At 47.6% G+C, this 22298-nt stretch overlaps 1 protein-coding gene across 2 annotated transcripts in view; it reads right to left on the reverse strand.

Moving 5' to 3' along the window:
- The window catches only part of Pde9a (phosphodiesterase 9A), a 79000-nt gene that overhangs the window by 35407 nt on the left and 21295 nt on the right, over positions 1-22298 (reverse strand). For both annotated transcript variants that reach the window (XM_023716055.1, XM_004631941.2), the window contains exons 2-4: positions 18841-18911; positions 17484-17561; positions 13156-13199 (exon numbers count right to left, since the gene is read on the reverse strand). In XM_023716055.1, the coding sequence (XP_023571823.1) occupies positions 13156-13199; positions 17484-17561; positions 18841-18911 (193 nt within the window). The remainder of the gene's footprint in view (positions 1-13155; positions 13200-17483; positions 17562-18840; positions 18912-22298) is intronic.

The following is a 22298-nucleotide window of genomic DNA, read 5'->3' on the forward strand; positions in this document are numbered from 1 at the left end:
GAGGGGGAGGGGGAGGAACAGAGAGGGAGAGAAATATACTGATGGTAAATAAACTTATGAAGAGATACTCTTCATTATATGGCATCATAAAGGGAGTTACTGAAACTCTGGGGCGTACCATTGGAATGGCCCCAATCCCAAACTTGAGGACATGGAAAACTTTTCCCCATCACTGGTGAGAAGGGCAAACCCTACAGCAACTTTGATAGACAGTTTATCAGCTAAACGTGGCCTTTCTGTAGTCTGTAGGGTGCAGCAGGATGTCCCCGCGGTATCTTCCTAACACTGACACACTGATCCTTGCCACTTCCTCACAATCACCCACATCTAGGGCAGTGAACTGGCCTCTGGATCAACCAACCATGAGCCAGCCAGGCAGCAGAATGTTATCTGATGCGGAAAAGACACAGGAGAGACAGGCGCCCGGAATCCCAGTGCTCAGGCAGGCTGAGCCATTAAGACAGCAAGTTCAAGCCCAGTCTGGGCAGTCTCAAAGGCAAAATAAACAAGGGCTGGGGATGTAGCTCAGTGCAGAGGTCCTGGGTTCAATCCCCAGTACTGCAAGAGGACAAAGACATTTAAGTACACAGTAAAAAGTAACAGAAGTTGGTCTGGAAAGGCTGCTTCCTGCATGATTCTGACTATGTGACATTCTGGAGCAGACACAACTCCAGGAGTGTGAAAGGCCAGGGTTTAGGGCAAGGAAATGACACCTGTTGGATCCAGAGCATACAAGGCAAGAGCGAACTCTGGACTGTGGGTGACAATAGAGTCTGCACTGGCTCACTGACTGGGACCAGGTGCAACTTGGACACAGAATAGACAACACAGGCTGAACATCTGTGGGAGGAGGCGCTGCGTGGGAACTCTCCATTTTTCTATTCAGTTTTGTTTTATTCATTTATTTTTAAATTCTTGAGACAAGATCTCATTATTAGAATTCACACTGGCCTTAAATTCACTATTTGGTCTAGGCTGCCTTTGAACTCTCAGAGATTCTCCTGTCTCACCCTCCTGAATGCTGGGATGTATGTTACCATATCTGGCCCACAATTCTGCTGTAATCTTAAAAATAAAGTCTTAAATTAAAAAAAAAAAAGCTAAACATATTGCAACCCTTAGAACAAGTAGCAAACATAATGCTAAAAGGTGAAACTGAAGAGTCAAGCAAAGGAATAAAATGGAACACAAATTTCTTTAATAAACACAAGATAAAATAGAAGAGGAAAAAAGAAATCATGAGATCAATAAAAGACAGAGGACAACATGGTAGACCCAACTCTGACCATAGCATTAGAGACATTCAGTGGAAACAGACACAGGAAAAAAATAATAGCGAAGAGGCATAAAGTATTTCAGAAACTGGACAGCCACTTTCTGAGTCTTCCATGACTCCAACAGCGCAATGCAACATGAAAAATGAAAGTTTACTAACGGAAGCCCACTTAAACACCAACAACCTTAACGTACAATTAGGGAATCAGATCAAACAACATTTAAAAAAAAAAAGAAAGAAAAAAAGAAAGGAAAAAGAGTGCATCAGGGTAGTGCAGCGTGCAAGCCTTCCTGGAGTTTATTTCTCAGTATTTTCCCTGGGAATACTTCCCCGAAATACAAATGGCTTTACTGCAGGCAAGTGAAGTTGTTTGAACAGTGAAGAAGACAAACCATAAATCATCCCCAGGGATGCAGAGACCGCAGGAGACAAAATCCCTCACTAACAATAATAAAAACCAGTAGGAAAGTGGGAATCAAAGGACGTTCCTCAGCTTGTCTCAGCAGACACACACAGAGGGCGTGATAAGATTTAACAAATGTTTTGCCAAGGAGCATTTGATGAAAGGCCCCGAGGAAACTGGAAATGCTTGCAGGCCTCCAACCCAGGAAGGGCATCTGCAAAGAGCAGTGGCTGATATCACCCAAAAGTGACAGCAAACGCGTCTGCCACAAGATGGAGAGCAAGGTGAGGGGTCTGCTGCCGCTTTCATTCAACATTCCTGAAGGTTTGGCAAGTGCAACATGAGAAAAGAAATAGAATTTAAAAAGATGGGTATTCGAGAACTACAACTGTCTCTACTCTCAGAAGATATGATTGTTTCTAGTGAAATCCTAGGAATCTCAAACACAATTGTTAGAAATTAGCAAATGGACTGAGGAATGCTCACAGGAGGCTATGTTGATATATGAAAATTTATATTTATAAACTAGCAGCCACCAATTGGAAAACTGACAAAATCTCATTTATGATAAAAGCAGAAAGCAGAGAATACTTAGGAATAAATGTAACAAAAGACATACAGACAAGATTCCCTGTCCTGAAAATTATAATCTTTGGTGAGAGGGGTTAGATTAACCAAAGGGAGGGTGTGTGGTGCTCACAAACCAGGAACCTTGGTATGGCTAAGATGCCGGGGTCCCTACAACTACCTGTGTGTTGACGGCAACAGTAATCAAAGCCAAAGAAAGTCCTCTCTGCTTTTTAAATTGACAGGTTGATTCTAAAATTTATAGGTAAAATAAAGAATTCATTTAACTGAAAACAACTGGAGAGAAAGACAAGGATATTAGGCTTAGAACTCCGACCTTCGAGCTCCAGCAATCTAGCAATGTGTTATGGTAGAAGGGCAGACAAACAAGGGACAGAAGAGGTCAGAAGGAGGGAAAGACAAGTTTCAGAAAGGTACCAAAGGGATGGGACAAGGAGCATCCCTCCCGGGTGCTGCGACACTTAGATGTGAGAAAAAGCATGAGCGGCGGTTCTGCTTCACACCAGTGCACACACAGCCGACGAGAAACGATCACAGCTCAGAGAGTAACAGCCATCACGACACATCTACGAGGAAATGGCTGTCAGGGCGGAAGCAGGTCTGGAGAGAAGACACAGGAGGTACTACTGAATGGAAAGAGAAACTTGTTACAGTAGGTGTCATCCAATTAAAGCCCTCCGCTCATCCACTGACCTCATTAAAAACAAGAAAAGGGCAATCAGACGGGGAGCAACAGAGTGATGCATCTCGAAGCTGAGTTAGACTCAGGCCTCAGATTCCTGCAAACCAGGCTACCGAGTAATGCAAATTAATATGGCGCATAACCATATATAAAAGACACACCCCCACCACTGAGTCATCTGGGAAAGCCAATTAAAGCTACAAGGCAGTACAGCTGATGGCCCACCTGCCTGAACGCTTCACGTTAAAAAACCTCAACTGCCTGGTGACAGGCGGTGGGGAAAGTGTGGTTGCTTGTGCATTGCTGGTGGCTCATGTGGGAAGACAGCTGAGCTGAACCTCATGTAAATCCGGAGTTGCACTCCTGGCCAACCATTCTCAAGCATGTCCCTGATGAGACCTGTACAGAAGTGACCCTGGTGTCCATCTGCAGGTGGACAAGCCAGCCATAGAAGTAGATGTTGAAACCATAAACCTGCATCAGAAACCAGACACCAAAAGCACATCCTGTGACTCTAGGTCAGCAAAAGCAATCTGTAGGAATAGAGATTGGCTTGGCGGGAGTCGCCTAGGGCTGGACCTGCTCATCTCGGTTGGGGAGGTGATGCTGTGTGTGCACCTCTATTAACCCTCTCTGGAGTGTCCCTGGGGTCTGCACCTGTCATTACAGGTAGACTGCGCAGCTGGGCTGCTCTACCTGGAACCCAGGGTCCCCAGGGGCACAGAGAAGGCAGGACTGTGTGAGGCAGTTGGGATACATACATCACAGGGGGCCCCAGGTGGCATCTTGGTTTGCTGTCCCTTCTCTGATAGCCGTGTGCCAGGTACACGGTCATTCTGGTGAGCCTGCCCCAAGGGCAATGTGAAGGCATAATTCCAAAGTGGTTGTTTTTCATTTTGTGCATGATGCCCTACTTGTTTTTAAAATAATGCAGCAGGGATGACTAAGGCTATGATTTTAAAGCTTAAAACTCTTTAAGGCTTTAGAATAAAATTGTGCTAAAAATAGAAAATATGAAGAAGGCCCATTATTATTTCTCACAAACAACACTTCTGAGCTCTTGTTTCAAGCATTAGCTTGTTTTCCAGGTTAAAACAGGGCCCCAAGTCCTTGTGTTGGATCAGAGGTTAGAAGTGTCTTCACCCTATTAAAATTCTGCAAATCCAGAGGGACAATTTTAGCCACTTAGTAATACCCTCCAGGTCACTTTAAATCATAGCTACTAATTACTGAGCTCTTGCTGAGTGGTGGGCCCTTGCTAATCATTTTACATAAATTACTGCATTTGCCCTCCTGAGAACCACAGGAAGTAAGGATTCAAGCTCTGATTTTGCAAGGGAGAAAGGCTTGGAGCAGTGAAGTCACCATTCTAGGGCCGATTTTTTTTTTTTTTTTTTGGTAAAACCGGGGATTGAACTCAGGCCCTTGAACTTGCCAGGCAAGCACTTATTCTACTGAGCCATCTCCCCTGTTCCCCTCTAGGGCCGTTTTATGCCGCCGACAAGGAATAGGCCTTCACTCCTACATCCCCTTCCAAAGCCCAAGGCCCTGGTATGGGTCCCCAAAAAGCCACTGGAGATGACATCAGAGACCTGTCCCCTGTGGCCAGAGAAGCTGAGCACTGCCCATCTGTCCCCTCCCTGGGCACTTCACATTGCACTGTCTCCCACGCAGCTCTAGGCACTTCAGTCTTCCCAGGATGGAGGAGGCTCTTGGCAGGGCACAGGGTTGGTGGAGTCTGCAGTGGCAGTGGGACTGTCAACTCGGCTGGAGTCCTGAGGGCTGGGCCTGCGTGTGGCACCCACAATGTCCTGCACACTCTGCTGTGAAGCTCTTACACAACTCTCAGACCCTTCCCTTCATGGTGACTAGACTTTTTTTTTTTTAGTATATTCCAGGACTTATATCAGATATTTTGGATATAACATTACACAACTCACAACTTATGTGGTCAAGCATAATTAAGTCTAAGGTAAAGTATAATGTTCACTGCATTGTGTATTTAAAAATACACATGCTGTTTCCATGATACATGCTTGTAACAATGTAGCCCCATCAGAAAGAGAGCACTTTTTATATACAAGATCACTTTATAAACCATTTTACAAAAAAATTAAAACATTTCACAAAGTATTTTAATATTAAAAAGGCATTTAAAAAACAGTTTACAGGAGACCAACTGGCCCTCATGCCCATGATTTGCCTATATTTGAAGGCGTTTGTCACATACCTCAAACATCATGCAGTTGTTCTTTGAACAATGAAAAAGGGCACTGTAAAGTTTATCTTGAAAATTGGGGAAATGCCATCTGAATTACAACTTAGTAAATTCCAGTTTTCATAAAACTGACTGCTGTCTCTCATGAGTTAGGTTTTTCTCCAGGCCACTATTTCAGTTTATTTTATTGAACCCAATATATCTCGCAACACTTCATTTTAACAGATAGCATTTGCACAAAAATTTACACACAAGCTGGACTTGGTGAGGCATGCCTGAAATGCCATTACTCAGGAGGCTGAGGCAGGAGGATTGTAAGTTCAAGCCTAGCCCATGCAATTTAGTGAAACTTGCATAATAAAACCATAAAGGAACATGGCTGCACTGACAAAGGTTCTACAATCTGAGGTACAGGATCTCAGGATAAATCCTGAGGGCATTTCACTGACCTTCTCAGACCAAAAAGCTACAACTCTTGTTGCATAGGTCCTGCTTTACCTTGGTCTTAACCATCCAGTAGAAAAGTATGAAGATGAAATATAGGAAATAAAGCCATGCTGTTAAGTTGAGCTGTGGGGGACTCACGTCAATAATTTCTGACATTGCCAGTTAAACAGAGGACCCAATGCTATTATGGGCTACTGGACTCTTTTAAAATATTTTGCTGAGTTTACACACCTATAATATTCAATAACAGAACTTAGAAAAAATGGGGTATACTGATGAATGTCCATTTCGTATCTGTGTATTCAAAGTGGTTGGGATAGATATATAGTTGCATTCTCTTAATGAATAGAATGATTTGTTCTAATGGTGTTTGTAAATAGGATCACAAGTTTGCATCTTGTACAGCAATTAACCACTAAGAAGAATATATGCAGTGTATTATTTGTTGAAACCGTACTTCCGATTTGATTTGAAACTGTCTCATTGCTGTTTATCAATAAAACTTTGAAAAAAAAAAAGAAAAACAAACAAAAAAACCAAAAAGAAAATGAAAACAAAATGAAAGAAAACCATAAAACAAAGAACAAACATACTAAGAACAGATCTGTGGTTGCCAGGGAAGAAGGGAATGGGGAGCAGCTGCTCTTAAGTGTGGGCTCCTTTATGTATGGGCCAGGCACAGTGTGCTGAGGAAAAGGGTGAGGGGGAGTATATGGAACATCAACTCTGTTCCCAAGAGAAAAACCTGGAAGACAGCACAGTGGATGAAGAGGGTCCCCGCAGGGGCACTGGGGTGGGAATGCTGGCATCATCCTGGCCTCTGATGCCACCGGAAGAAAGGAGGTGCTGGAGTTGCCAGGGATTTCTTTTTCTTTTTCTTCTTTGTCTTTTTGAGACAGGGCCTCATTATGTAGTTCAGGCTGGCTTTGAGCTCACTTTGTATTGTAGCCCAGGCTGGTCTCAAACTCACAATGATTCTCCTGCCTCAGCCTCCTGACTGCTGCAGTTATAGGTGTGCACCACCCGGGCAAATGCAGCACCTAGGGAGATCTACACCTGTGGGGGCAGGGTGACCCAGCCAGGCTGTGTGGTTCCTGGGCACCTTATCTAAGAGCAAAGTCCTGTCCTGCCAGGAGCCAGGAGTGAAGTACAGTGCTGCTGGCTGCTTCTTGAGCTGCTGGGCATGCAGCAGGGGTGAGGTTCATGGGTCCTGCTGGGATTCTGGGAACCAACAGTGCCCTCACCTGGGCCAGCCTGGGTCCTGGGTGTGCAGTGGCACTGCCTGCACCTTCCATGGAGGCACACGAGGAAGCTCACCCTGTCTGTCACCCAGTGCACTGCTATGCCGAGTCCTTTCATAGGGCTCTGCAGCCCACTGTACCTCAAACCTTGGGGCTCCTGGACCCTGGCTTTTCTGGAGGACGGGTGGGGCGGCAGCAGGCACCAGTCCAAGTATCCATAGTTGGTTCCCACACACGGCCACTAGTCCTTTCTAGGACCCTCCCTCCAGGGAAGAAGAGCTCAGCCCTTTCGATTCAGTGTGTCACCAGATGTGGCACATGTCCAGAGCCCTGGCATCCTGGGAAGCTGAAGCAGGACGACTACCAAGTTTGAGCTCACTCAGGCCAGGCACACACTCTACCTCTGAGCTCCATCCCAGCCCAAGTTTTTCCCGTTCATCAATGGAAACTGGTCCTGCTGGCCCAAGGCTGTCCCCAAAGTTACACAAAACCCATTTTGTGAATATCTGAACACAACAGTAACTGTTACCCTCTTCCCCAAGCCTCGGTGCCTATCTGCCCCGTCCCTGTCCTAAGTGCAGTGGGGTCCCCAGATCCTCCTCTTGTGCACACTCCTGCCTGGTGTGGTGCCTCAGTCCTGGTCCTTCACCCTAGCTGACCCCAGGTGTCCGGTTGACACAGGCTCCCCAGATGCATCCCCAGTACAGCGTGTGCTGGGCAGGGTCCACCTTGTCCCCTGCTGGTAGTCACCCTGCCCTCCACCCACCTGGTGCCCCACAGAGCCTTGCCATCTGACCTCTAGTCATTCATCCAGAGTGGGAGTAAGGAGAAATCAACAATGGAAAGCAAAGGGGAAATACCTAAATATCTGGAAACTAAACAACACTTCTAAATAACAAATGGGTTGGTGAAGGAACAACCAAAGAAAAACCAAAAAATAGTTTGAGCTCAATACAATGGAAATACAAGAAGGTTAATGAGATCATTCACAGGGAAATAAATCTTCAGCACTGAATTATTTTATTATGTTAAAAAAAAAAAAAGAAGAAGAAGAAAATTCTAAAGTCAAGGACCTAAGCTTCTACCTTTAGAAAGCAAGGGGAAAAGAAACCTGGAGAAAGAAAAAGGAAGTGAAAAAAGACAAGAATCCACCAAGTAGGAAATAAACAGTAGAGAAAACAAATGAAGTGAGGCCTGGCACCACAGGCCAGCAATACCAGCTCCCTAGGAGGTTAAGACAGGAGGATCCCAAATTCAAGCCCAGCCAGGCAATCAGGTGAATTGGTAAAACCCTATTTCAAGAAAAGAAAAAAAAAAAAAAAAAAAAAAAAAAAAAAAAGGCCGATTATGTAGTTTAGTTAAAGGCCTGGTGTTTATTTTTTTTTTTATTTTTTATTTTTCTTTTCAAAGTTTTATTGATAAACATATAGCAATGAGACAGTTTCAAATCAAATCGAAAGTACAGTTTCAACAAATAATACACTGCATATATTCTTCTTAGTGGTTAATTGCTGTACAAGATGCAGACTTAGGCCTGGTGTTTAATCTCTAGTACTGAAGGAGACAAGACAGGACAGGACAGGACAGGACAGGACAGGAAAGGAAGAAAGAACAGAAAACAAAAAGAGAAGGAGAAAGGGAGAGAATAACCCCACAACTGGCTCATTGAAAAAATAAATCAATAGGGCCGAGGAGATGGCTCAGTGGAATAAGCGCTTCCCTGGCAAGTGCACGGGCCTGAGTTCAATCCCCGGTTCTCCAAAAAACAAATAAATAAATAAATAAAAATAAATCAATAAAATGTATGCTGCTCAAGCAGATTAGTTTTATTTATTTTTTTTTAATTTTTTAAATTTTTTTAATTTTTATTTTAGGGAAGTATCTACACTACTAGATCGGACTCATAGTGATCTGCCTGTTTACAGCCTCCTAAGAGCTGGGATTATAGGCCCGTGCCACCATGCCCAGGCTCAATTGCAGCCTCAGTGCACGCAGGGGGTGGGGGGATGAGGGGGTGGGGAGGATTGGTTTCAAAAGCCACCTAATGGTACATCTCAGAGGAGATGCCCATGAAGTGCTGTAGGCAGCACTGACACCCTGGCGGGGGCTCCCACTAAACCCCTACAGAAGTAAGAAGGAAGGAGCATTTTTCAGCCTGATCACTTAATAAAGTCCTGGGAGAAACCAAGACAAAAGGAACAGAGGTGAGGCCCTTTGTGTTTCTAGTTTTTTGAGAACCTGAATTATAAGTTGGTGCTGATTTTGGGAGGAAGAGTAATTTTTAACACAGGGTCTTGCTATGTAGCTCAGGCTGGTCTTGAACTCACTGTGTAACCCAGGCTGGTCTTGAACTCATGGCACCCCTCCTAGCTCAGCCTCCCTGGTGCTAGGATTATAGGTATGCACCACCAGGGCAGGATCTGGTGCTGAATGTTGTCAATTTCATCAGTTGAAAGTCCTCCAGACTTTCTGACAATCTATAATCATCAAGACCCCCATGTGCTGGGTCTCATGACAGGCGTGTACATTAAGAGAACAGAAAGACTCAACTGTGGTCCCCTGCATGTAGATGCGGGCACCCTGGAACTCCAGGGGGAGGGCTGTGCTGGGTGAACCCACAAAGGAAAGAAAACCTGTGTGTTCTTTTCTATTCAAAAAGCACAAAGCTTTCCTGCAAAAGCCTTTAAGCACAGCCAGATGCACCAATGGATTCTACCAAACATGCAAAGCAGAAATGTCATCCCTAGGCCAACTTCCCAGAAAGTGGGGGAGGAGAGGGGACACCTCCCTCCTGACTTTGTGAGGCCAGTGTTACCTTAACAGCAAAACCAGATGAACACAGTTTAAAAGAACTGGGGACAGCTCTCTTGAATGCTGACGTAAAGACGCTTGTAAACCGACTCTGAAACAAAAAAACAGGATATGCCACAGCCACATGGGTTTATACTAGGGATGCAAGTCAGTGCTTTAAAATCAGCTGGTACAATTCATTGTTAAGAGAACAGAGGAGAAAAGACAGGAGCATCTCAAGGGAGGGGGGACAGAAAAGCATTTGACATAATTTAACACCATCTTATAATTAAGGCTCTTAACAAACTGGAAATACAGAAAAACAAACAAAAACTCTGAGAAAGAGGCTAGAGCAAACACTATTCCCAGAGGTGAGCACATTCACAGTCTCCCCTCAGACTGCCACCTTCACCCGTGCTGTCTCGGGCTGAATGCCTCGCTAGCACAACAGGGCAAGAGAAAGGGCTCAAAAGTACAGAAGCGCCCAGACTGAAGTGAAAAAGCAATTTTCTATTTGCAGATGGGGAAAAACTACCTGCAGAATTATAAGAAATCTGTGGAAAGGGAAGAGTCAGGAGGCCAACACACAAGCCTAACTGTATTCCCATACACTAAAAGACAGTGGAAATTGAAACTGGAAATTCAGTGTGTGTGTGTGTGAGTGTGAGTGAGTGTGTGTGTGTGTGTGTGTGGTATGCTGGGGATTCTAACTAGATCTCCATACATGCTAAGCAAGTCATCTCTTCCTGAACTATCCTCCAAGCCCTGGGATTAAAAAAACAAAACAAAACATTTATTAATAGCATTTAAAAAATGAAATGTTTAGTGATGGATTTATCAATATATACTAAAGAACTTTACACTGCAACTAAAACAATGAGAGACAGAAAAGGGAGCCCAGATGTATGGAAGCTACGTCCTACTTGTGATGTAGGAGACTCAACATTATTAAGACCAGAATTCTCCCAAATCATTCCATAATGTATACTTACAAGGATTTTTAGTAAGTCCTAGTAAGACTTCTTTCTTTCCTTCTTTCTTTCTTTCTTTCTTTCTTTCTTTCTTTCTTTCTTTCCTTTTTTGGCAGCAATGGGCAGATTGGTCCAAAAATGTATTTGAAAATGAAAACAGGAATATTTTTGCAAAAGATGAAAGAAATAGGAGGCTTACACTACTCATCTTCAAGACTGTTGTCTACAGTCATCAAGATGGCATGCTTTAAGGAACAGGATGTCGGGGCCAGCAAAACCCATGTGCGTGGTCACTTAGGAGTGGACAAAGGTGCCCTGGGACTCTGGGGCCAGGGGGTTGATGGAGCACACACTGAGCGACACAGTGAAGGATCCTCAGCCCGTTCTCCTCCTGGCTGGCTGGGCCTGATGCCAGGAATGCCTTGTGGCCATGCAGCAAGATGGCCAGCAATGCCACAGGGACACGCTCCACAGATTCTCTCCCAAAGCTAAAATCACCCCAGCTGATTGTGAGGGAGGCCTGAGCAAGCCCAGCAGGGGACACGAGGCAGCAGTTTTGAGGTTCTGAGGGTAACAAGAGGCCTGAGAAGCAGGCACAGCCCAAGAGGACCAGAGATCATAAACAGGCTATGGGCAGATCTGGGGCATGGGAAGGGCACTGGGTGAAGCCCTGGTGAAATCAAAATGAAACACTAGTAACATAACAACTGTATGCATTTTCTATTGAAAAGTATTTTGTATTGAAAAGCTAGAACCCATTATTTTTATTCTACCATTTACTGTCAAAAGAACTGAATTGAGAGTTTTCATAAAAAGCAACTCAGCCACAAAACAAGTTAAAGCAGCTACTAACAGGGCACAGTGGAGCACGCCTGAGACCTCAGCCCTTGGGAGGCTCACGCAGGAGGACGGCAAGTGTGAGTCCAGCCTGGACTTAGTGACTTAGTGAGACCCTGTCTCGAAATAAAAGTCAAAAGGCAGGGGTGGTGTTCAATGCAAAGGCCTGAACTTCAATCCTCAGTACTGCAGAAGGTAATAGACAAATAGGCAAATGAATTAAAGGAACTAGTGGTCTCCTGTGAATGCTATCACTTTATAGATCAGAAGCTGAGGCCCACTACCACTCACACTGTCTGACTCTCCATAGGTGTTTTAAAGTCTAGTCCATAAGCATTAATTTTCCAAAAATTTAAATTTAACCAAGGAAAAGAAACCTAAAGTCTTATCTCATGTCGTACATAGAATTCAATGGAAAACTGATCACACAGGCTGTGCTGTGGCTCCCAACATCTTGAAATAAATGTACATAAGTAAATACTCTATCTGTATAATCTATAAGTGCAGAACTCCTGGAGAAAAGCAAGGGGGGGGGCTTCATAACTACGGGATAAACACAGATTTCTTTGATCATGGAGCAAAAACACATTATTAAAGACCAAAATTGATAAAACCTGGTTTTCACAAAGTGCCAAACCTATGGTCATCAAAAGCTGCTAATCAGAAAATGAAAGGGAAGTGTGTAGAGCAGGGAAAGTGTTTATAATTTGGATCTGACAAAGGGTGTGGCTCCTTGGAACATGCACAGCTCAGGAGGAAAGCAGGCAATATGTCCCCGAAGATCTGAACGGATGGACACTTTACAAAGGAGGTTGATGAGCGGTATTAAATGCCGGAAATAAGGCCAGGAGTCACTAGGAAAACACAACTGAAAATGCCAGCCTGAGCCACCACACACCCATCAGGATGGAGAACGCTGAAAGTCTGCCACCACCCTGGGTGGGAGAGCTGGGCACCCAACCCAAGCCCTGCTGGCGTCACTCTGGAACCCTTGGCTCATTTGATAAAAATAAGCATACACACACTCAGGAGGTTGAACCAGGGGGATTGCTGAGGGCTTGAGGTCAGCCTGGGCTATGCAGTGAGACCCTCTCTCAAAAATCAAAACGAAGTCAAACATATATGTGACCACATGGCTCAGTGTCCATTCTGAAGTATCAACCTAAGGGAAATGACAATGCCTTTGATGCTCCTAGGTGGTATATTCATAAAAGCCCCCCACTGGCAACAGCTCACAAATCCATCCATGTGGCAATGGAAAACCATGCTGGCACCCCTCATGCTACAGAACACTGTTTCAGGTGGATATTGTAGGTGGGGTCCCTGTGCTGGCTCTTGGTTTGGGCAGGTGCATATATTTTCCGAAACACAAAAATAAGCACTTTTGACATCAGCAGAGTGGTATCATGTGTAAACCACATCTAAACAGAAGCGATTTCAAAATTCAGAAAGAAACGGGATTCTTTCTAACAGAACAACATGACCAGCTGAGGACCCAGGAGGTCCTGGGAGGCCCTAAGGTTTGGAAGCAGTGTCACCCAGTAAAGGCAAAGTCCTCAGGGTCCCAGTGGGGTCTCAGGAGGCTGTGCCTGCAGCAGTGCGAGGCTCAGATGGTGTAGGACAGCAGGCTGCAGACCCCAACCCGAAAGCCTCAAGCTCGCTTCCTCTCCTAGTACCAACAGTGGGAGGAGGGGGGCCTCACCGGACAGGTGCTTGATGGCCACAGGTCTCACTTTGTAGGGCGTTCTGCAAGAGAGAAGAGAGTGCGCAGTGAGAGGCCGTCCCAGCTGCTGCTCCTCTGCCACGGGAAATGAGCACAGAGAACTGGATTCAGTGAGTCAGGCCTTCTGTGTCTGGGGACAGAACCCGGCCTCAGGCACGATGAGCATGTGCTGCACAAGGAGCTGCATTCCCACACTCCTCGTGTTTTTGATTCTTTTTTTCCCATAATTTTATTGAGAAACAAATAGCAATGAGACAGTTTCAAACCAAACTGGAAGAACAGTTTCAATAATTAACAAATTGCATACTGTCTTCCTAGTGGTTATTTGTTGTACAAGATGCAGACATGATAGCCTGTTTATAAACACTATTAGAACAAATCCCTCTATTCATTGAATTAAGAGATTGTAGCTACATATCTATCCTAACCATTTTGAATACAAAGATACAAAATGGTCATGCATCTGTATCCCCTTCTTTGTTTAGTTCCGTCATTTAAATATTATAGGTGTGTGAATTGAGCAAAATATTCCAAAATAGTCCAGTAGTCCATACTAGTATTGGGTCTTCTGCTTGACAGGCAATGTCAGAAGTTGTTGACCTGAGTCCCCTACAGCTCAACATAACAGCATGGCTTTACTTCTTATACTTCGTTTTTATACTTTTCTGCTGGATGGTTAAGACCAAGGTAAAGCAGGACCTATGCAACAAGAGTTGTAGCTTTTGGATCTAATACGTTCAGTCAAATCCCCTCAGGATTTATCCTGAGATCCTGTAACTCAGATTGCAGATCCTTTGTCAGTATAAGCCATGTGGATGAGTCACGGCCATTGCTTGGCCAATGTGCTCTCTGTGAAAACCTGAGAGAATGTTTTCTCTCCATGTGACTCTCCTTAGGCACACTCTAAACCATTGATCACTTTCCTCTTTGTCCCCATAATCTCCTTGATCAGAAAATTTGGGACAGAACCAAGTTATATGATGTTACAGTACAAGTTCTCATATGTCCTGAGTCTTAATTGACCTTGTTTGATTCTTTTTTGGGACAGAGTCTCATTATACAGTCCAGGCCAGCCTTGAACTCCTAGAAATCCTCCTGCCTCAGTTTCCCAAGTGCTGAGATTATAGGTATGTGCTAGTATGCCTAACTTGTTTTTCTTTTTCTTTTTTAAAAATTACTTTCTTAGGCTGTTCTAAGCTTCATCTGATGAGTTCTAAAGATCGTTATTATGTCTCCAGAACAGTGAACAGTGAACATGCTTTAAAACATACACATTTGGTCAATGACACAGATTTTGTCGTGGGCATCCTACCCCTCAAGTCTGGTCCCTTGGTTCTAACCTGATAACCCAAATCCATCCCAGGGTCCCCACACAGATGGCTCTCTCTCTTTGGCCCCCTCTAAGTTCACAATGACAGTGACCCTGGATGGACTGGCCAGCATGGAGCCAGTGGCCCAGCTAAGACACCCAGTACCTTGGTGATGTCACCCTGGTAAATCAGGAGACCTAGAGAGGCTGGGCAGGGGACATGGAAGCGAGCATGGCAGATGGCAGTGTGCTGCCACAGATATGGGGCTAGGGCTGGCACGGACTCTGAAGTCAATGGAAACCAGGCAAAGGGCAAGGGCTGGGAAGCCAGGAGGGACTGAAAAGTAGCTTGGGAGAGAGGCTCCTGCCCTGCCTGGCCACTTAGGGAACTTGGAGCTGGCACAGGGAGGCAGCGCTGGAGGTGCTTGTGGCGGGGCCGGGCAGTGGCACAGATTAAAATCCGAAGTATGCATCTTTCACCTCAGCAAAGGAACTTAGCAACCCAGTAGCAGGACAAAGCTCCTGGCCTGGGGACACGGTCAGCTGTCACCTATTCAGGTCACTTGCTCAGTCATCCACTCATCCCACATTCACAGAGCGGTTATAGTCAGGAAGTGCTGGAACAGAGCAGTGAACCAGAACACAGTGCTCCTGTCCCCGGCCCTGACGTGCCACAGCCATGTGCTTCACTGGGAACTGTGGGTGCAGCTGCCAAGGCGGCTCAGCCTGCTGTGTCTCCCCAGGAGGCCGGTGCTGTGGTCACTGTGTCACACTATCAGGACCACAAGGGGGGTGTGGAGGGGTGAAGGGGTCTGGACAAGAGATGGACTTCATGTCCTCACAGGTGACAAGAAACTCTGTCCCCTCCATCTCTGCCACATGCACAAGACAGAAAAAAGTTAGCTCTGCAGCCAGGAAACGGCCTCAGAACCAACATCTTGATTTAGTCCCTAGACTGGGACAAGACAAGTGCCTGTTGCTGAAGCCGCTGAATATGCTTTTTCCTCTTACATCAGATATTTGTGGGGGCTTATTCAGTCTTTTTAAAACAAAGTATTTTATTTATTTACTTATTTATTTGATACAGAGTCTCACTATGCAGCTCGGACTCATAGTGATCCTCCTGTTTCAGTCTACCCAGGGCCGGGATTACAGGCATGCACCACAATGCCTGGTTTTAGTGGCCACATGGTGTGCCCAGGGTTCCAGGGCTGGCATGGCATGTGGTGCCAGGGATTGAACCCAGGTCCTTGTGCTTGTCAGGCAGGCGCTTAGACTGCCGACTTATCTTCCCAGCCACCCTCATTCAGTTTTAATAGACAAACACAAGCCTGGCATAGCAGCTCGAGCCTATAACTGCCAGCATTCCAGGGGGCTGAGGCAGGAGGATCGAGGGTTCAAGCTTGGTCTGGAGAGTTTATCAAATCCTACCTCAGAATAAAAAATAAAAACAGGCAGGGGCTATAGCTCAGTGTGAAGGGCCTGTGTTTAATCCAGTACTGCAAAAATAAAAAAGTGAAAGACAAAACGCACAGTGTTGACCCATGCTAATTATTGGGCAAGAGCAGCAAGTCTCCCAAAGAGAACGAGCTCATGTTGGAAAAGAAAACTACAGAAAATATGGAGGGACCCACACACCACATGTGAGCAGCGATCACCGCGCATGACTCCTGGCATTCCCAGTCACAGGCAACATGGGAACGCATCACTCTTAACACCCTTAAGGTATAAAAACGAAACCAAATGCTGCCATGGGGGGCGGGCACACACCTCGCTGACTCCCGTGCCTGCCTCCCACTGTGCTGCCTGTTCGCAGGGATATTAGGAGCGAGTTCACACCAGTCCATTCCAGTCTCTCACCAGACTCTCAGGTGGGAGAGGTGCCCTGCCCCCGGGGGGCTGCTGGGACCCGGGAGTGGCTGAGTGTGACAGCCACTAGCTGAGAAGGCCTGAGCACCCTTTTGACTGGGATTGCAGGCTTCTAAGGACAGAAGGAAGAAGGTGCCGAAGCTGAGGGAGCCCTGGGTGCCCAGTTGGGATCCAGCCCAGTCCTTCAGAGGAACCCGGACTCCCCAGTGCTACCACTGAGCAGCCATGTGTCCACCTGGGCTCAGAGGTGGTGTGGGTCCACTGAGTGGGATGCCCTAAAGACCAGCCTGCTGGGGCCCCACAACCTCCGCTGGACCCTCAAGGGCAGCAGGGGAGGAGCAGGACACCAGAGCAGGCCCCGAGCTTCCCTCCACACACTGGGGTGCTGCCCTGCACACTGCAGCTGTGAACTGCAGACCAATGGGACTTTCCAGGCCACCTGGCAGTGAACGTGCAGGGCCACAGGTCTGTGTGGCCCGTGGGCACCCACAGTGACCTCCCTACTCTGCGCAGTTCTGTGAGGTTCCCTTGGACTCCCCTGCTGCCCTGTTCTGGTTCTGTCTGGGTCTCTATCACGTCCCCCTCTGTGCCCAGGATGCCCCGGATCAGGCCCTATGTGGGCAGATGCTTGGTGCTCCTGAGGGCTCTTGTGGACTCATGCAAAGGAACTCGCATTGCCCTGGCTTCTTCCTATTCACCCCACCCTCCCATTGTTTCTGCTTTTATTGTTATTACTATTTATTTATTTTTGAGACAGGGTCTCACTATGTAGTTCAGGCTGCCCTTCAACTCCCTATGGAGTGTAGACTGGCCTTGAACTTGGGGCAATTCTCCTACCTCAGCCTCCCAAGTTCTGGGATGATAGGCATCCCAGATGCTTATCTCTACTTTTTTTTTAAAATTAGATTTTATTGGTACATTTCAGATATACATAACAATTGCGTTCATCGTAGAGAATCTGTGCCTGTACGTGATGTGCTTGGCTTCCCCCCATTCCCTACCCTCCCTTCAATTCATCTCTACCTCTTAGGCAGCCTCCCCTGCAGTAATGCATCTAAGAACCAACCCTAGAGCCCTCCCATGTGGCGCAGACACAGCAGTCACGGCCCAAGGAGGCCTGGCCTCTTACCGTTCTGAATTTGCGGGCATGGTGGGGTCAATGGAGACCATGGCGTCATCTGTGGTCAGGAGGGAGATGGTCGTGTTCCTGAAAGACAGGCTCATGTCAGCAAGTCCTGCAGTGTGGCACTGGCGCGTGGGCTCGAGTGCTAAGGACCCTGACCCTGCCCTGGCGAATAAAGTTCAGTGGCCCCAACCAGCTGCGTGTACTTCTCAGAGCCCGCAGGACTGTAAGTAGCATGGGAACTGGAACAAGTCTAATTTATGGAATTGGAAGATTTGACAAAATCAAGGTGCCACAGAAAGCAATCCTGAAACCAGCCCACACTGACTCTGCAGCTCGCCTTTCGACCCCAGGTCCTTGGGGCATCTGTCTAAAACTGACTCAATCTGCTCCCACAAAATCATTATAGAAGGGTAAGGTGTACCACGACCAAGTCACTGAGGCTCTCTCATCTGCAGTTGGGAATTTTTAAAATCTGCGCAGCGGAGGTGAAACCTGAACCTTAGAGCTGGTGTAAACAATGACATGCGCGTATTATAAGGCATGGTGTGTTGTACAGGACACCCCAAATGATAGGCTACTTTTGCAGACCTTTACTGTGACTCAAGATGTATGGCTTCATCTGGGAAATATGACTTCTGCCTGGGAAATACTTCAACTGGCCCTCACCTTCGAACCTGATCTTCACCTTAGCGCTCACGTCCACGCTGTCCCTGCTCACTTTTTATGGTCACAAAGCCAGAGCATGGGCACAGGGCAGGACCCCTTCTCCAAAATGCTCTAGGCCGGAGGCATCTTGGAGTGCAGACTCTCTCACGTGGAAGGGGTCCTGGGCCCTTCCTTTACACCTTCAGTCCGCAGCCAGAGATGATCTATACAGTATTTTTAGTGCTCCTGGTTTGACCACACCCCGAGGGCATGAAGCCAGGTGCAGCATCAGAACAGGGTTCACAGTGCTCAGATTTGGGAGACTTCTGGTTGTCAGCTTTTTGGCGGAGGCATACTCAACCTGCATTAGAAAATTTCCAGGCTTATGCAAAGTAGGTTGAGAAAATGAACTCCTCTGTGAGACAGGTGCCTGGCCCTTGCAACTCTTATTTGAGTACTGGGGCACACGTGAGCTGTTAACAACCCACAAGATAGAACAGAAGACCAAACCTAAACCCAACCAGCTTCCTTTCTCCAAAGCTAATGCACTAGTGAGAGAAAAAAACCCCAACCTGAAAGGGGTGCTTCTGCTGAATTCTGCCCAGAGCCTGAGCTCCCTGGGGCTTGGCTCATTGACTGGAAAGGCCAGGGCCCCCACCCCTTGCCACCACCTGCACCCCAGGGCCCTCCATAGAGCCCATCAGGCGGCACTCACCGAGGTAGGCCTGTGGCGATGCAGAATAGGTCCATGATGTCGCTGGAGTTGCAGTACTTGCTGAAAACCACCTACAAAACAGAAGCCACAGGCAGTGAGGCACGGGACAACTGGTTTCCATGGCAATGTCAGATTCCATGTGCTTCCTCTCCCAGTCAGACTGGAAGGTTTATTTCATAAAGCAAAACCATAACCACAGGCACTAGGATGTCACATGTACATCTTTTCACTTAGCTGGGCTGTGAAAAGCTTTGTTCTTTGTCCACTGAGAAGGGTTATGAAAGATAAAGCACTCTCATGTCTGCACACCTGTGGGTGACCTTGGCTGCACGTGGCACAAAATTCCCAGCAGGTGAGACTGAGTGTTGTCCCACTGTAGGCTCCAGTTGTCTCAGAGTACCATTATATGAAAAAGGAAATTTAAGTTTGCTAACTTAAAAAAGAGACTGGCTTTGTATTTGGGGACTGAAGTTGAGTGATTCAATTAAAGGAATCAAAGTCACCACAAAGCAGCCGGGGACTGCTTGTGTCAGTGTCATGCTACCTCATGACCACTGTGGCTATGACAGCAGGGGAACCGGGTTCACTCCCACTTCTCCAGCCCAAGGGGTCCAGGCTGTGAGGGTGGAGGCTCCCTGTGCCTCCAGACCCCACTCACTGTTTCACCCCTTGAGTTTGCTCACCCTCGCTCAACCAGGTCTGGAAATCTTCAGCGGAAAACCCCAGAAACAATTTGTAAGTGCAAAATCCTGAGTGGGGACACCTCAGGTCCCCAGGCTTGGAGACTCAACCCTTCATCTTGGACACACTGGGTGCATCTGGTACTTACCCAAAAGCCAGCTGGCAGCCGCTCTGGGGATCATATCCCCGTGGGGCTCCCTGTTCGGGTGACCTCTGCCATAAATAACTCTTCTATCTTATGGTCAGTTATTGTTGGCTTAGCTTTACTGTGTCTAATTTACAAACTAATCACAGCTATACATTGTGTGTAGGAAAAACAGCACATGCAGTGCTGGACACCCTTGCAGCCACCTACTGTGGGGTCTTAGAACAAACCCTCTGTGGATGGGGGTCTTGTGTTTGCCAAGGGGGTCCCCGAGGTGCACAGGGCATGGGCAGTTGACACTGAAGCCCCTGTTCCTCGCAAGAATCATCTCCCCCAGACACAGTGCTTAGATCCCCTGTAAACACCTTCTTTGCTACTTAGCAAGCCTGCGGCCAGTCATGGCATGAGGTTTTAAAGATGAGATTAGTGTGTTCTCATTTATTCAGAAACAGCGAATTCTGGGAAGTGGACATCCCATCCTGTAAACTTAGCCCTTCTGTGACTAACACCATTTCCTATGTGCTGCTAGACCAACAATGAAGGGACAGAGCAGCAAGGTGTCTGGTCCTGAGGTCCTCCCTGTGCATCTGCCCTGTCCCTGATGCCGGCCACATCACTCTGCTCCAAGGCACTGTCTCAGCTCGGCCCTGCCATGCCTGGACCACTGCAGTAGCCTCCCCCTTGGTCCACTCTGGTCTCCCTCTGGGCCTGGCCCTCTGCACAGCACATGCTAGTGCCCTACACCCACAGAGGATGGATACCACCTCAAGAGATACCTGAGCTTCTCAGCTCTGTCCCCATCCCAGCCCTCGGCTCTGGTCCCATGGGTGGCTCTCCACATTCTGACACCCACTCATCTTTCTCTGAACCATGGCCATTAAGCCACAGCTCATGCTGTGGGCCCCCTGGCTGAGGCTCTGGGTCAGGCCCAGGGACCCCCAGGTGGGATAGATTCTGACTTCCACTTGAATCTCTGAGCAGCTCCCTCGGGGTGCTGGTTTCCTGGGCTGGGAGATGTGGGTGGCAGAAGAGGCGGGCAGGCAGGTTCCTCGGGGTGCTCTCCCGTAGGAAGGGATGGGCTCTTCAAAGCATGCATCTGGTTGGGGTGCACAGATTCTGCACCCCATCTTGGGGTCTCCATGCAGTAGGCTTGGGCAGGATCCTGAGAATCTGCATGTTATTGTTGCAGGCTTCCTGCAATAGGAGCAGCAGCTCAGCCATGTGTCCCTAAGGGTCTCTCCATGCCAAGAGGTGGGCCCTGCTCAGTCCCAGCTTTGTTTCCTTTATAAAGGACCCCAACATGTGCACAAAGGGCACCACGAAGGCAGGGGCTGTCCCAGCCCTCAGGCACACAGGCTGAGTGTGAAGTCCCATGGGCAAGATGGGTGTCCACCAAGGACTTTCTGGGGTGCCTGTGGGAAGCTGGGGCTGGCAGCACCTGGAGAGGTGAAGGTGCCGAGGACTGAGTCTCACCTTGTGTGATCCCACAGGAGGGAAGGGATGGTGGCCGGGCTCTCCTGCTGCAGCTGGGGTGGCTAAGTTCACAAGGGAGCTGGGCCACCTGGTGGGAGATCCCTGACTCTGCTGCTAGCCTCAGTGATGCCAAGCAGGCTCTGCAAATTCTTTGTGTCTCAACTTTATGTCCTATAAAATGGGCCCAAACGAGGGACAGCTGGCGTCTCCAGACAGCCAGGCTTAGCTCAGACACTGGCTGAGGGCTCTGGGGCCAGAGTTCCGTGACTCAGACGAAGCGGATCAGAGTGCTATTGGAGTGGGCTACACTGGGTACCCCAAACCACGAGCCCCCAAGAAACAAGAACCTGGACAGTTTCTGACTCCTTCTTCCCTAGACCTGAGGGGCCGCTCAAGATTTCCACAACTCTTTGTTGTTGAGACAGATGCATCATGAGACAGGGACCCCAGCCCTGCAAGTCATTTCAGAGTACCTGGTGGGAGACACGGGCCCCCCATTGCTCTCTCCAGCCTGGCTGACCTGGTGCTTCAAGGAAGCCCCTGCTCCAGTCTGAGCAACCATAGCCCTTAGCAATCTGGCACATTTGTTGCAAACTGAAATGAAGCATTGAAAAGACAATTCCTGGTTCTCCCTCCTCCCCACCCCCAGTGACTGGCGTAATGGTCTCCCACTTTCCATGGCAACGGGGTTATCTGCAAGGGTTCTGCAGGAACCACCCTCCACTGCACAGAGGTGAACCAGGAGCCTCCTCAGGGGGGCTCCGCCTGAGCACTGAGTACCCAGGTGGTTTCCACAAACCTCATCTGCTCAAGTGAGCCGATACCCACAGAGGCTGGAGCTGTGCCAGCTCTGCAGGGTCAAACTCACAAAGTCCCCAGGCGGTGGTGATGACCTTGATCCAGTTCTTGGGGTCTCAGCATCCACATGGGAAAGAAGGCCCCACTTTGGCAGGCTGGAAGCTTCAGGTACTGTGCAGACCTTAAGGAGGGAGGAGTCCACCCAAATTTGCAAAAACTGCAGGGAAAATCTGGGAGAGAAAGGATTTGTGTGTGTGTGTGTGTGTGTGTGTGTGTGTGTGTGTGTGTGTTTGCCTTCCCAGCCTCAAGGTGACAAATAATGCAGGCTTCTAAAACTTGAATTGTGAAATCTTCCAACAAA

The sequence above is a fragment of the Octodon degus genome, unplaced genomic scaffold, assembly GCF_000260255.1.
Source record: "Octodon degus isolate 3935 unplaced genomic scaffold, OctDeg1.0 scaffold00045, whole genome shotgun sequence".
Taxonomy (NCBI): domain Eukaryota; kingdom Metazoa; phylum Chordata; class Mammalia; order Rodentia; family Octodontidae; genus Octodon; species Octodon degus.